The sequence below is a fragment of the Raphanus sativus genome, unplaced genomic scaffold (genome assembly GCF_000801105.2).
Source record: "Raphanus sativus cultivar WK10039 unplaced genomic scaffold, ASM80110v3 Scaffold1797, whole genome shotgun sequence".
Classification (NCBI taxonomy): Eukaryota; Viridiplantae; Streptophyta; class Magnoliopsida; order Brassicales; family Brassicaceae; genus Raphanus; species Raphanus sativus.
The window spans coordinates 3,644-19,267 of record NW_026617106.1 but is presented as its reverse complement, the minus strand read 5'-3'; the positions used below and the strand labels follow the sequence as shown (position 1 = coordinate 19,267).

Here is a 15,624-nt window from a genome sequence, read left to right as displayed (position 1 = left end):
TCATAGGGAGGGGACAGGAGAGCTCTCCTTGCTGGAGCAGCAGATCACCATCTTTTGTTGTTTCTTCTCTTCTCCAACCTTTCCTTTACCCTTGGCTTTCACAATCTTCTCCAAGATCTCAGCATCTGTCTTCTCATCAACAATGACCACTTCATCATCTAGGTTGATGGCCACCTCCTCACCTTGTTTCTCAGCATCCTTGGTGAGGGTTACAGGAGTCAACTGCTTACCACTCCTAAGTGTGACAGCTTTTGCTTCCTTGGGGTTTTGATCTGACTTTCCAGGTAGAGATCCTTGCTGGCGGTTCTGGTGGGAGCTCATGGAAGCAAACTGATTCTCCAAATTCTTGACAGAAGAAGCAAGGTGGGAGAATTTGTTGTTGAGCTCTGTAGCTCCCATCAATCTTGGAGTGAAGGTTCTTCAGCTCATAGCCCACATGCTTCTCACTTCTAGTCTGAGACTCCAAGATCTGTTTCAGTAAGGCATCAGTGCTGCTCTGTTGAGGGCAGAGGAGCTAGGAGAAGAGTTTTGCTGAGGCTGATAGTTGCTTCTGCTGGTTGTTTCGAGGCTGAAACCACTCTGCTGATTGTTTGAATAGGGCTTCTGTTGGTAGTTGTGTGTACTGAAAGTTGGGTTCCTTCTTGTACCAGCTACCATTACTATTGATGAAACATAATTCTTCTTGCCCTTCCAAACCCTCAACCTCATTGACAGTAGGAGGTATCTCCTGGCTTGGGTTGCCAACAAAGTTCACCTGCGCTTGTGTGGCCTTATCAGCAATGAGTTTGTCAATCTTCTCCTGAAGAGCCTTTATCTCATTTCCTTGTTTGATTTGTCATCACCTCGGCTGTTCTGTCATGGTCTCCACTGTAGACTGCATCACTCTTAACCATGTTGTCAACCAGAGCCTCTGCCTCTTTCTCAGTTCTCCCCAAAAGAACCCATTGCTAGCTGTATCCAGTCTGGCTCTGTACATAGGAAGAGCACCTCTGTAGAATGTGCTCAGCAAGCTCTCCTTAGAGAATCCATGGTGTGGGCACTGAGCTTGGTAACCATTGAATCTCTCCCAAGCTTCACTGAATCCTTCCAAGTTCTTCTGTTGGAAGCTGGAGATCTCATTCCTCAACTTAGCAGTTCTTGAGGTAGAGAAGAACTTCTCCAAGAATGCCCTTTTGCAGTCTTCCCAAGTGGTGATGGAGTCACTTGGTAGAGACTTCTCCCATTGACGTGCCTTATCCCCCAAAGAGAAAGGGAATAGCTTGAGCTTTAAGACATCCTTGGACACACCATTAGTCTTTGACATACCACAGTAGCTGTCAAACTTATCCAAGTGATCAAATGGGTCCTCCACAGCCAGACCATGATACTTGTTGTTCTCTATGCAGTTTAGCAGTCCTGACTTGATCTCAAAGTTGTTAGCAGCCACAGCTGGTGCTCGGATTCCAAGTCTAGGACCATGGGTGTTGGGGCAGTCATAAGTGCCAATGGGGCGAGCTGGTCGCTGTTGGGGCCCTTGTGGAGCATTGTTTACTCCATTGGGGTTCAGAGGATTTTGTGGATCAGCCATCTCAGCTTCCTGTGTCTGCAGTAAAGCTTGTTGCTCTTCTTCTCTTCTTTTTCTAGCACACTCTCTCTCTAAAGCTCTGATGTCTGCGGCTCTTGGAACAAGGTTTGATGTACCCTTGCTCCTCAAGTTCATACACCTGAAAATCACAAAGAGTGAAGAAGAGAATCAGTAACTTACAAAAATAAAAATGACTTAGTCTCAAGCAAATGACTAAATCTCAATGTTCAAATCAAACTCAGAATTTGGCAACGGCGCCAATTTGATGTTAAGAGTTTTGAGGCTCCTAAGTCAAATGATAGTATAGTGGAAGTAAGTTGTCGAACCAAATCTGAGGGACTCAAATGCAGAGAGAATGCAAGTATCTGCTTAATCTAAGTGCAGCCAATGATTGGATGAATTCTATCAATCCTAACAATGAAACAAAACAGTAAATGAGATGACTTTTAAACTATTTCTAAAGGAGAACTCATGGGTATAGGGATTTCAGACTTTGGGTGATCAAGTTTCGAACTAAGGAATGTAAATGATGAATCAGACTATCAACCTTAAGCCTAGACACAATTCTAAGCAAGCTCTATGTCTAGATGAATGCTCATTTGCTAACATGTCTCAAACATCAAATGTCTTTGGTTGAATAACATGCAAGCAATCATTACTAACAAGTCTATTAGCTATCTTAGCATCTTTAACAGCAAATCTCTTTGGCAAAGTACACTAAAAGCCTAGAAGAGTTAACTCAGGCATTTCATCAAACACCTGTCGGGTGAGAAATGCCTAGAGATCACCCTTTGAGTGGCCTACTCAAATGATGCATTAAGATCACTCTACTATGCAAGGAACAAGTATGATCTATACCTAAAACATCCTAGAACTAGCCTAATCACCCTTAATCACCCTAACCCATGAATTCAGAAGGTGATTACTCACTAATCCCCATGATTCCTCTTAAACCCATGATGGATTTCAGATGAATCATATAGAGAAATAGAAGAGAAATCACAAGAACACAAGAACAATCAAAGCCAAAAGAGAACTTTTCTTCAGAGAGTTTTGTGTTCTTCAATAGATCAAAGATAAAAGATAATCTGCCAATGGTGGCTACAAAGAGTACTTAAACATTAGGTTTTTCAGTGCAAAAACGTGCACAATAAATTGCAAAAAGGTCCTTGAAAATAATAAAAATCGTGCACTGATAACGCGGAGCGACCTCGGCCAGTCGCTCCGAGAGGTCGCTCTGGGGTTGGGAGCGACTTCGGGTGGTCGCTCTGCGGGGTCGCTCCAGGGTGATTTACGGATGTCCGAAGCGATAAAGAGGCGAGTGACTTCATGGCGTCGCTCTGAGACTGGGCCTTAAGGTCGCTCCGGCTGGAGCGATGTCGCCTAGTCGCTCCGAGGTGGTCGCTCTGACCTTGTTTCTTCGTGTCTCCGAGTGATGAGAACGCGAGCGACTTGGAGTTATCGCTCTGGGAAGGTCGCTCTGAGAGGTGGGGCACAGCGACTCCGTAGGGTCGCTCCGGGTAGGTCGCTCCGATGCTTTGCTCGTCCAATGATCACCTTTTTCACCTCTTTTGAGCTCCAAACACATCCAAATGTCTCCAATAACTTCACTTGGCACTCCAGTACCTAATAGAGACTTATGCATGCAAAATGCAACCTAAACATGTCTAAATCCTAATCTATATGATGCAAATGCTTATGAATGAATAGCTAAAACAATGCAAATATGCAAGACATCACCGTCGATCTCAGTTTCCGGCCGGCGGTTTCGGCTCTTCTAGCCGCTGCCGGTTCGGCCATCGTAGCTATTTACAAACCCCTCTTTCTGTTTTTTTCTTTTAACGGCCATGCACCTCTCTCTTGGGTGGTGGGCCGCCTTTCGATTTCCGGGGAACGGTGGACTATGCACTGGTTACCGCCGGCTTATGACTCTGGGGCCATGCCATTTCGACGTCGGTATTGGTCGCCGGCTCTTGGTTCTCATGGATGTGATTGCGCTGCGTGGAAGGTGTTCTGTTTCGGTGTTTATTGGCCGAATTCGGAGAAGACATCGGTGGTTACCGATTCAAGCTCTCTAAAGTTCGGGCCGGTGGTGATTGACCCTGATACCTATACATCTAATACAGTTGTTAGAGGTGGTTTAGGTGATCGTGGGTTCTTGTTCCCGGTGTTTTTCGGTGTGGGTGGTTAAGTTAGTATCAGCGTTGATCTCTATTTGGGACAGAATTGGTGACTCATGTGTCCGGTGAAGCGACGGTTTTCGGCCCCGGCGGTGAGCTTTTGCCGTTCGTGACGACGAATCCTTCAGCGGTCTCCACGCGTCTCTTCGTTGGCGTGGTTTTAACACGTGGGGATGACGTGTTGTGGGGATCGATGTTTGATTTTGGTCTCGGTTTTTCCTTGGTGGACTTAGAGCTCTTTCATTTTGTGGGCTTTCGGTTAGAGAGTGTATATAGACCGGTTTATGGGCTCTTTTGTTTGTACTAATAGTTTGGGCCTACAGTTTGGGCTCCTGTTGTAAGTTTTTTCGGGTCTGGTCTGGTTTGGACTTGTGTCTCAGTAATAAATCTCTTAGACGGTAAAAAAAAAAAAGAGCATAATCCAAACCAAGAATAAGAAAACCAATTAGTTTTCCCCTTAATGTGGCAATGTATACTGGTCGTAACATGGAAGAGAAAATTTGGTGACACGTGACATTATTCTATCTAAACAGACGTGGCAAAGTAACAGACAAAACATATAATTAAATAAATTAAAGGAAATAAAACAAAATTAGAAAAAGACGTAAAGAAGCAGCGGTGGGTACACCGTACCTTTCTCAACGGCTGCTTTTAATTTTCTTTTTGTTTATCGATTTTTCTCTTTAAGCTAAAATTACAATATAACTGAGAATAATGCCAAGCTGGCACCTCACACGTGCCCATGCGACCCTAATATCCCGGCAACTCTATCACACGTGGACCACGGGTCCCACAATTTCACATATGTTTTGACACGTGGCAGTGTAAGTGACCGTCTGTTGTATCTAGTACTCTGCCTCATTTACGGATTCGCCCCGTTGGAATCTAACGGACTTGTCAAAGTCTGTCCCAACGGATAAGGCACTCTTCAAGTTTTTTTGTTGGCATCTTCCGTTTTAAATATTCTTTTTTTGTTCAGAGCATTGGCGTTTCAAATTCATGCATGCATAGCAGTTATTCTGTAAATTTATTAATATAGAATGAGTAATTTCCCAATCTCAAACATCAAATTATTGGCATGATTTGTTTTTGTTTTGGGATAAATGATACTTGGATGTTTCAAAAATAAAATCGAGATCTGTTTAAACACACAATGATCGTTTGTTTGAAAACGATACGAATAATTTAAGATGGTCACAAGACGCACAACTCTTGTCACATGAGCCACCTCTTTTGATGTACCACAATTTTGGCGTTTATACATTATACACACATTGGCATTTACGTACGAATACATACACTAACATACAATGAATCTTCCACGGTTTCTTACACCAAACACTTCTGTTACCAATATAGATTTTACTTGTTGTCAGTTTTGACCAGTAAATATTAAAGATGAAGAATTAAAAACGATTAGTTTCAAAAAAATAAAAAACGACAAGAGTTAGGCGAAACAAGAAAGAAACAACAAGTTCAAAGTAAAAAAAATCAAAGAAAACAACCAGTTTTTCAGTAAAAATTAAATAAAAATAGGAGGACGTAAAAGTGGTAGATACAGAATTTACAGAGGTCGTTGTCAAAGCTTTTTTTTTTCTAATTAAGAAACTTCTTTAATGGGTCACTGGTCAGCCGGATAACCGAAGAATCCTCATGCTTAATGTTTTCTTTTCACCTTTAATAATAAACAATACTATCTAGAAAACAACAAAACCACAATTAGAAAATACATAAATAAATAAAAAAACACATCACATCTTCCTCTCTGTTCTCTATAAATTAGCAGACAAGGGTGGTGTTGGTTTCTGCTTAGATATTTGTTTTTTAGTTTTCCCCTCTCTGCGAAACCATATTATTAAAACCCTTCACAACCTCCCATTACTTGTTCCACCACCATCTTTCACGTTTCTAAAGGCTCCCTTCTGAATCGCCCATTTTATAGAGGTTTGAACCAGTTTCGATGGCAGTTGAAGCACACCATCTTAACCCTTTATTTTCTTCTAACAGGTATATATGTGTTCTTCTCGTTCTCTTCTCTTTGTTCTTTTCTCTGTTTCCTTTTTCAACCAAACCTAACGTTATACACGGCTTATTTTCTTTTACAGAGAAATGATGCAACCCGTTGAAGCAAACAGTTTATTCTATAACAACAACCAGATCCGATACAACACTCTTCCAGCGACTGCGATGCCATTTAACCCTACCATGGAATGTCAAACTTCTACGTTTAATCCCATTTACAACATCTCACCTGTTGACGGTTTGGTTCATCAGTCCATGAAGCCAACGATCCATTCCGTTGATAGCTCAGTTACATTCAACAGTGACAATAATAATGGCAACAACGTTAATTATCTTCCTCCTGTGTCGTCTTTGAGAAAACGCCCCAGAGAAGAATCGGTTGTTGAAAACCCTATGCCAAGCCAGAAACGTTGCACTGATCCTCTCATGTTCCTAGGACAAGACTTGTCTTCTAACATCCAACATCACAACTTAGATATCGATCGCTTGATCTCTAATCATGTAAGTGTTGTTATTAAACATTTTTATTAACATAATTTTTTTTTGCTGGTTCATATCGACTGATGATGTTTGACAATATTTTTTTATCAGGTAGAGATAATGAGAATGGGGATTGAAGAGAAGAGAAAACAGCAAGGTAGGAAGATAATGGAAGCGATTGAACAAGGGTTGATGAAGACACTTAGAGCCAAAGACGAAGAGATAAATCACATAGGCAAACTAAACCTCTTTCTTGAAGAGAAGGTTAAGTCTCTTAGTGTAGAGAATCAGTTATGGCGTGACATGGCACAGTCTAACGAAGCCACTGTAAACTCCCTAAGGTCCAATCTCCAACAAGTCCTCGCCGCTGTGGAACGTAACCGGTGGGAGGAGCCTACGACTGCTGATGACGCGCAGTCTTGTTGCGGAAGCAACGACAAGGGTGACAGTACTACGATGATGCGCACGGTTTCAAGTACGATGTGTAGAAGCTGTGGGAAAGGAGAAGCGAGTGTGTTACTGTTACCATGCAGACACATGTGCTTATGCAGTGTGTGTGGTTCTTCGATTAACACATGTCCAATCTGTAAATCTCCAAAGAACGCTAGTCTCCATGTTAATCTTTCCTAACAATACTCGGTAAATTGTAAATGTCCTAAAATAGTAAATAGTTGAAAACAGTATCAAAAATCCTGGTTTCTAAAACTGTACCAATAGTGTTGATGATGGAACACGAATCTTTGACATATGTGTCAGTATCTTTAATGTAGAAGGGGGGTTCACGAGGGTCATCCTGTTGCTGAAAATCGTGGGGTTAGGTTTATACCCACTTTCCAATGTCATATTGCACCAAAAAAAGTGGCAAGTTTCGTGGTTCAACTACTAGTCTTTCTCCATATATCAACGTCACTTTTCGCGAGATGGGTTTTCACTAGCATATACTTTTGTTGAAACGTTACAAGACTTTGTGTTTTTTCTAGAAATTTTATTATTATTCGATGCAGAAAAGTAAAGTAAGTGGTCGAAATCGTGGGTTATGCGTGACAGACCAGTGAACTAAAAAGCAAAAATTAAAATTAAAAGCTATTTCAACTTTTCCTCAATACTCGAGAGAACTGATGATAAAAAGAAGACGGAAGGAATGGGTCAAGTGCAAGTTAGACAGTAGTATATTTTAAGCGTATGTTAGAAAATAAACAAAGTTTGACTAGCCGTTACGATATCGCATTAAACTGACGTGGAAGACGCGCGCAAATGTCGCTGTGACAAAGAGTGGGTCCAATGTTGAGTAGTTTCCAACTTATCCTGTTTATATTAATACTATTTCTCATTAATATAGTATTTCTGGAGGGCAGAAAATAAATAAACGGGAATTGTAAAATCATAAAAGGTAAAGAGAGAGTTCCACCAAAATATCGATTATCTAATGATTTTAATTAGTAGTTTTATTCTTAGTTTAGTAAATATTCCATCTCTATCATGTATGTGACAAAAGCATATTTTATTTTTGGACCAAAAATATTCGGAATACTCGTGAAAAGGAAAAAAAGTCGTATATATCAATCTTTTAGAGGTATATATTCGTACGGGGATGAAATTTTCTTTTTAACAACACGGGGTGAAAACTTTTAAGATAAGTTTAAAATTAAAGAGTTTTGGATTATAACGTAATTTAGCGTACTAAAAAGGGCACATGAACTGATAGATTAGCTTATGGAAAGAAGAAAAAAGAATTTAAGAATCGATGTGCGTGAATAACAAGCTTGTGTTGTCCCTTTCATATCAAATAAACGCATTTGAATAATAAAAAACTGTATATATTTAAGTATTTGACTGCCTCCATTACACCCAACATAATCACCACGTCCTCTTCGTATTTAAATACCCTATTTGTTTGTCATATACTATTGAAATGTCAATAATGTGTTGTAGTCAATAATTCAATGCTGTGTTTACATGCTATCATGCAATCTACCACGGCATCATTAAGTGAACTATTACATATCGATTTTGAATTCGAAGGGAGTTTGACTGAGACTAATATAATGTTAGATTTTAACGTTGATGAGTTTTTTTATGGTTCATAATTCATACGCACGCAAGTGTTCAGATGTAAAACTAGAGCGAGGCTTCGAGGAACCACGTACTCTTTTTAGTTATTTGAAGCATGTGAAATGTAGTTGGTTCACGTTCTCTTTCCACGCCACTTTTTAAATATTTTCTTGTTATTTTCAATTTTTGAATGCAGAGTTTTCTTATACAGAAAAACGACAAACAAATACTGAAACATTTATGTCAATAGAAATAGATCGTATAAAATTCACCTCTAGAATAGCACTTTCATTGATTACGTCGTATATATAGTACATATAATTCTAGCACGACTCTGAAACTTGTTTGTGGAATGGTCCCGGGCTGAATCATCAACATTCACGTTATTATTGCCGTCTCTTCACGCTGTTTTTGTATTTTTGTGACATTATTAACTTGTCTGCTATTAACACGATACAGACGTTTGCGATTTTGATCATCAAGTCACGTCAAACAATTACTCCTCAATATTTTTTGTTTCTTATTTTTAAAATTCTAAACGAAGTAGAACGGGTAGTTAGTTTTTTTTTTGACAAACAACGAGTAGTTAGTTTATTTATCCTTTTTTTGTTCAAAAAAAGTTTATTTATCTTTCTTGTAAAACAACCAATTAACCAAAGATCACATAAAAAAATTCCGATAGTGGCCATAAGGGCTATGTATTGCGACACATACGCACTACGCAACCAACCATGAGGAACAAATATATTTAATGCTAATAGATTATGTAATACTAGTACGGTACTGTGTATAACATAAAGCTTGCGAATCGGTAACTGAAAGGACACTGTCGGTAGAAAAAATAAGTTATTTTATTTAGGTAACAAATCTTAAAAGTGGAGTCCACAAGGAAAAAAAAAAGACAAAACTCCGCATTTAAAAACTTTTTGAAACATTAAAAACATTACACAAACACATCAACATCCCACCGCCGGGCCCACGCTTTATTTTCCTATTATTTGATTTTATTAATTAAAATTTAAATTTGGGCCGCTCTGAGCCCACGCTCGGGACCGTTTCTCTTTATTTCCCCTTCTCCAACACGTGAATCTGATTCCACACTTGGAACTTTCCTGGACTTCCATTTAGATATCAAACAAAATATTTGTATTTTGTCAATCAGTTAATATATAATTTGTGTGTATAATACAGTTAAAAAAAAGTATGCATCCACTTGACATGCTTAAAATTTCGTGCAAAAGTATTATACAGTCACGAAGTTATTGATTCTTTTTAATAGTTATTGGATGTGTTTGGAACCGACTTTTACATTTTCTTTTACATCGGCATGGAAGAGGCTTAACTTCTAGGTTGTGTGTTATGTGTGTCGTCACCTTTACCATCTGATACAGTACCATTGGATAATGGATTAATTTTTTCTCTTCTTTTCTTTTCCTTCTCAAATGAACTTTCACAAAAGTCAATAGAATACAATAATTCTGGTGACACATTACACACTCCAAATAATATAGTAGACATGAATAGTATTAAAGAAAATTAGTTAGATTTCCGAGTGGGGTCTCAACATAAAGTTTTTTCATATTTTGGAATTTCTCATTCTACTAGGTCTTTTTCTTAATGGAAATGACATAGGTCATCTTTAACTTTCAATGTACTCAGTAGTTAGATGAAGGAATATGATTCACCTTTTTATATTATAAGCAGTAGTAATGTATTCCACTACTTGGTTTTGAATATTATCTATGAAAAAGAAGAAGAAATTTCCACGGCAAAGACGGCATTAGAAAAACAAATTAATGTCATCATCATTTCGAAATTTATTGATTTGTGGGTCGGCTTTCATTTGTTCTGTAGCCTAACCTCGAACAATCAACGTCCCTACTTTCTTAGTTATACAATACTCCCTCTGTTTTTAAAAAATGTATGTTCTAGAAAATTTTTTTGTTTCAAAAAGATATATTTTTCATATTTTCAATGTAATTTTTGTCAACTAATTATGAATAATTGTGAATCTCAAAAACATTAATTGCATTTCTTAAAATCTTATTGGTTTAGAAATATAGGAAATATAAAATAACAAAAAACTATGCACTAATAAGTAAGTTTTAATATGTTTTATTAAAAAGTGTGAAAATCTCAAAACATCTATTATTTAAAAACAGAGGGAGTATATACTTATATTACAGAAATCAAATATGCTTTTAGACAAAAACTTTGGATGAGACCTCATATTCATAAATGGTGTACCATGTCAACCATGGACCAACGATGATTTCGATGGCCTCCTTTCTTTATCTTTTCTTCTTTCTTACAAATCTTTGGCAAATATTCTACTTTTCATACTAAAATGGAACCCAACTTTCGGCTTCTATCTAAGTCGTCCATACTCTGTGACGCAGTTCATAAATTAGTTGGTTGTTATTAAAGATGTTGACTGTTTATTTCACTTGAAATTGTTGCATTTATCATGTATATGTGATTGTGCTTTTTATAAGTATCAATCAAATCCTAACCAGAGGGGTGTTATCAAACCAAACCTTATTTCACATAAGCCCAAGAGCTAGTGAACTAAAAGTAATCAAATTTTATAAGAATAACTTTAGTAAGATTTTAAATGTGACACAAAACTAAAGATTTAGTAAAACACAGAAATAGGAAAAGTGATGAGAGAGATAAAAAGGGGCACATAGTCCTTGTTTCTAAACTTTATATTGTTCCCTACTTTGTAATGTGGGAGTTTATTGACAAGTATAGAATATATAAATCGTATCAAATTGTTAAAGCCACATTATATTATAATGTCTTAATGTGTTATCTTCGTCAGGTCTTGGATCTATCAAACAATATCAATTATATACATTGTAGTGACAGATCTAACTGTGCTTTTGATTGGACAACAAAAAGATGAAGTTTTTTTTTTTTTTTTTTTGATCAAATAAAAAAAGAAGATGAAGTTATAAAAGAGGTGTGAGAGGATATCAAGGATTTAAAGTAAAAAGGAGTAGCCTATACCAGTATTGCCTGCCCACTTGCTCTACCAGTATTGCAATATCATCATCTCTCTAATAGTACAAAAAATCAAAACACCATGGGGTTAGATGAAATATATAACTAGAAGTTTATGTTTCTATCCAAGACAAAAACCATTATATGGTTAAGACATGACACTGATATGTTTGATAGGAACAAGGCATGAACATTTACGGGCAAAGACTGTACTTTCGTGTGGATGAATAAAGGTGAAAAAATAGTTTGGTTGTTGTCCACATTAGGAACCAACCACTCAAAAAAAAATCTAACCATTAATATCATGCATAGTTCTCTAGTGGGGGCAAGTGGAAAGTATCACAACTCACACAGAATATGAAATTTCAATGTCGATCTACAGAAAATGGAGCTTAGAATTCAAACAATTATTATGTTCCTTTTCGCAAGCATGTGAATTTCGAAACAAGAGTAAAGCAATGCAATGATGGTATGACGAAGAATAAATTCACAAGATAGATAATTAGAGTAAAGCTAAAGAAAAAGTGATGGAAAAAACAAGATGTGCGTCGGCTACTTTGCCAAAGGGAGAAAATAGTAAAAAGACAGACTTGAGGTCGAAGGTGAGTCCACACTAAATTAAAAGATAACATGATATCATACATATCCTATACACATGGAATATTCTTTTATTGTTTATTAAAACAAAATCACGAAGATCATTGATTATGATGATTTATGCGATTAAGATTCCAATAAGAGTTTAGTTTATATATTATATGATAATGATGATGGTGATTAATAGTGGCGCAAGTAAGGAAGATGAATGGTGTGAAGTGATGGATGAATGGTGTCCTTAGTGTCCAGCAGGCCATGACAACAACAAAACACGATTGCTTAATTGAATCAAGAAAGCAAATATGGACCCCATCCACCACAAAAACGGACCATAAAGATTGAGTCCCTACAAAATCAAGATGCCTAAGTTGGATGATTGTGACACACTTATTTCATCTGTAGGATCCAATCAATAGTGTGTATCATCATTATTATATTAACATTTTACAGGTGAGTGGAAAACTAGTGCTTCGAACTTAGAAGGCAATGTGATAAACTTGCAATTTTAATAACATGACGGATAGATTTTTTAAAATCCAAAGTTTCACATATCTCTGTACCTTCCAATAAGTGGAGGCGATGACATGTTCCAAGTCTTTTTGTTTGTAAGATAAAAAAAAGAAGAATTTTTTTTTTCTTTTTTGAACATTGAGAAGAAAGTTTACTTGGGCTGTTTAGAATATGGGAAATCAAAATACTAACAATAAGTCTAATATAAACAATAATTAAACATCCATATGGCTCGTTTCAAGCCCACTAAATAAAGTGCATCGAGCATGCATGAATACTGTACATCGTAAGCTGAGATAGAAACTTATGGTCTACCTGCAAAATCTTACTCAAACAGCCCAAGAGAAAAACCCAAAAAGGATATCATTATCGAAAGAATCTCATCAAATTAAGTTTTGAAACGGAGAATATAAACCCAAAAGGCCAAAACTGAACCGAGCTAGATAACTCTAGATTAAAAAGTAACTTTATATAAGGGAGATAGAGTCATTCAGAGTAAGATCAATTATGGATCGTTTATAGTTTGTCTTCAAAATATTTATTGTTTTTTTTGTCTTCAAAAGATTTATTGATACCAAGAATAGAATAGGAAAATGTAGGTCAGATTATATAGGAGAAACGGAGAATATTATTATAAGGATCAATATGGGTATATATAATCATGTAAGTTCATATACACAATACGATACATTTAATATGTATATAACAGAAAACTGATGATCACTGATCAGTGTATCGTCCCTTGCAACATCCAACAAAAGATCCAAGTACTATACTAGTAATCAACTTATCAGGTTAATTTCAAGACACCTAACTAAGAGAAGAAGGGCCGAAAGCAAATTCCACAACCGATCGTAGCTCGTCCCAGTTCTCGTAGGTTATATTGTCAATGTTGTCGTTTGAGAAATGTGGAACTGTATTATCGACTTGAGTAGTAGTACTAGTGGTGTCCATGGGAAGTATCTGGTTTTGATCATGATGCGTTTGGTGAAGCTGGAAAACGTTCCTCTCATAACTCTCTTTGCGTTCGATAACGTTGATATTATTGGTACTACTACTACTCTCATTGTCACCGAAACTGATATAAGCTTCTTGATACTTAGATTGTTGCGGCTTCATGCGTTTCCCACCTGCTAACTCTCTCCAGTCCGGAGTGTATTTTCTACTAGACACATTTCTCTTGAATATCCGGCACAACGTCCACACTTCCTGCAATCGTATATCATATGAATCAATTAGAACCCACCCTGAGATTTATGTGACTTGTACATATATATGTTTTAGATAGTTTGGGCGCCGAATAATTTCTATATATTAAGCATTTAAAATTTGAGGGCTAAAGACAAATGTTTCATCCGGCTATCCCAGGACCAGCCATGAAATCATGAGCATTATTCTTTTTAATAAAGGGAAGACATTCCACACCGAATAAAGATTTGTATAACAAAACGTGTAGCCAACCATAATATCTTTGATTATGAACTCATGATTGAGTAGGTTACAAACTTACAGCATGTAGCAAGGAGGAAGGAGTAGGGTTAAGGAGAGTGGAGCCACCAGGGATGGTGTCATTGGCTGTTGGGAGGCGAAACTCGTGCATCATCCAATCTGTCTTGCTTCCTTTCCCGGCGCTTCCAAGATAATAAACGAGTGTCTTCTTTAGACCGATCACGGCTTTGCTGGAACCATCGGAATAGACAGGCTTATCGATTCCTGTGGCTTTCCAAAAACCGGAACCAGTCACTCGGTTCGGTCTTATGCTGTTTCTGTACTTCCTTCCTCTCCTGCAGAAGAAGTAGCTCTCCTTCTCCGTATTCCTCGAGCCTTCAAATAAACAAACATCTAATCAGCAGCTTATAACTACAATTTTATGTGTTAAATTTTATTACAAAAAAATGCATGAAGGTTTTCCTTTTTTTTTTTTTGTAATGAGAATAAACTCTAAAAATATACTTGGTATATACATGCAAGAGTGAGTGAGAAAACTTACGAGGAAGATCCCATGGATCGAATTTATAGATATCAATTTGGCTGATGATCTCATCGATCTTGCTTGATTTCTTGAGGAGTACCTTCTTAGAGAGATAAAAGCCTACAAGCTCTTCATCTGTCGGATGAAACCTGAACCCTGGAAGTTTTAAAACTTGTTTGCCTTCTTCTTCTTGTTCTTCCCTTCTTGTGTCCCATGATCCCATCGCCTCCTCCATGCCTTTAGTTTACTGTTTTATTGTTTGGCTTTAGGACTCTTACATTAGAATCTTCTTGAGATTGTATAAAGAGAACATGTGTCGTGTGTGTGCATTTATATGAAAAAGATCGACATGGTCAAGTCCTGCCTGTTGACTTATTAATCCCTCTTTAATCAATTACTAGATCATGACCCGCTCGATCGAGCGGGAGTCATTTTTTTTTTATCTTTGTTTTTACTAAATGTTATACATGATCGTCAATGTGTATTAATATAAAATTTTGATAAATAACAATGTGTACTAATGTGTTTAAGTAAGCAATGTGTTTAATTACTAAATTTGATTTTTAAATTTTATGATAACGTAAAGTAGATTTTTTTCTGTATTATTTAAAATATATAGTGCTATATATTTTGTATTTTCAACATTTATCATACAAACTTACATTGGGGTATTATTTATATGAAAATATGTGTAACATAATATATTTATATATTATATAAATATATGCACACCCGCACGGGTTTTATTTTTAAAATGTATTCTATATTGTTTAGTTTTATGTAGTATCGAATTTGTATAATTCAATTTTGTGTTTAAAGAACAATATCAAAACTGTCTTTCGTATGTAAAAATAACATTTTGCAAGCACGAGTTGTGTCTTTTTATTGTAACACAAAATTTTATATAAAACTTATGTTTTTTTGTACATTACGAAATTTAATTTTTTAAATAATTATTACGTAATTTCAAGTGAATTTTATCTCTGAGGTCTAATATATTTTGTGTGTAATGGTTCAAAGCATTTTCGATATATATTATATTTCAGTTTGGTTTGTTTTTAGTATTATTGTATAAGTATAATACTATACAATATTACTATATTCTATACAATATATGAAGCTATGTGTTATTTGTTTTAGAAAGTAGATTATGCCCAACGTAGTTATAAGAATAGTCATATCTTTATGTATGTGTCTATGACTTATCTACCTAATGTTATTCGTACTAATAAAATTAATAT

General features: G+C 36.6%; 2 protein-coding genes and 1 non-coding gene across 3 annotated transcripts; 2 read left to right on the top strand and 1 right to left on the bottom strand.

The window, feature by feature from the left end:
* Window positions 1–1,022: 1,022 nt before the first annotated feature.
* Window positions 1,023–1,129, top strand: LOC130504781 (small nucleolar RNA R71). Its single transcript, XR_008941387.1, has one exon. It is a non-coding gene; the product is annotated as a small nucleolar RNA R71 (small nucleolar RNA).
* Window positions 1,130–5,545: 4,416 nt separating this feature from the next.
* Window positions 5,546–6,994, top strand: LOC130504779 (probable BOI-related E3 ubiquitin-protein ligase 3). Its single transcript, XM_056999401.1, has 3 exons — window positions 5,546–5,751; window positions 5,850–6,267; window positions 6,358–6,994. Exons 1-3 carry the CDS (start codon window positions 5,705–5,707, stop codon window positions 6,874–6,876), a joined length of 984 nt encoding a protein of 327 aa, XP_056855381.1. The 5' UTR covers window positions 5,546–5,704; the 3' UTR covers window positions 6,877–6,994.
* Window positions 6,995–13,040: 6,046 nt separating this feature from the next.
* Window positions 13,041–14,668, bottom strand: LOC130504780 (transcription factor JUNGBRUNNEN 1-like). The gene is made up of 3 exons (XM_056999403.1): window positions 14,402–14,668; window positions 13,922–14,235; window positions 13,041–13,620 (listed from the first exon to the last, which is right to left on the bottom strand). The coding sequence occupies exons 1-3, from the start codon at window positions 14,616–14,618 to the stop codon at window positions 13,222–13,224; spliced, it is 930 nt and encodes a 309-aa protein (XP_056855383.1). The 5' UTR covers window positions 14,619–14,668; the 3' UTR covers window positions 13,041–13,221.
* Window positions 14,669–15,624: the final 956 nt, after the last annotated feature.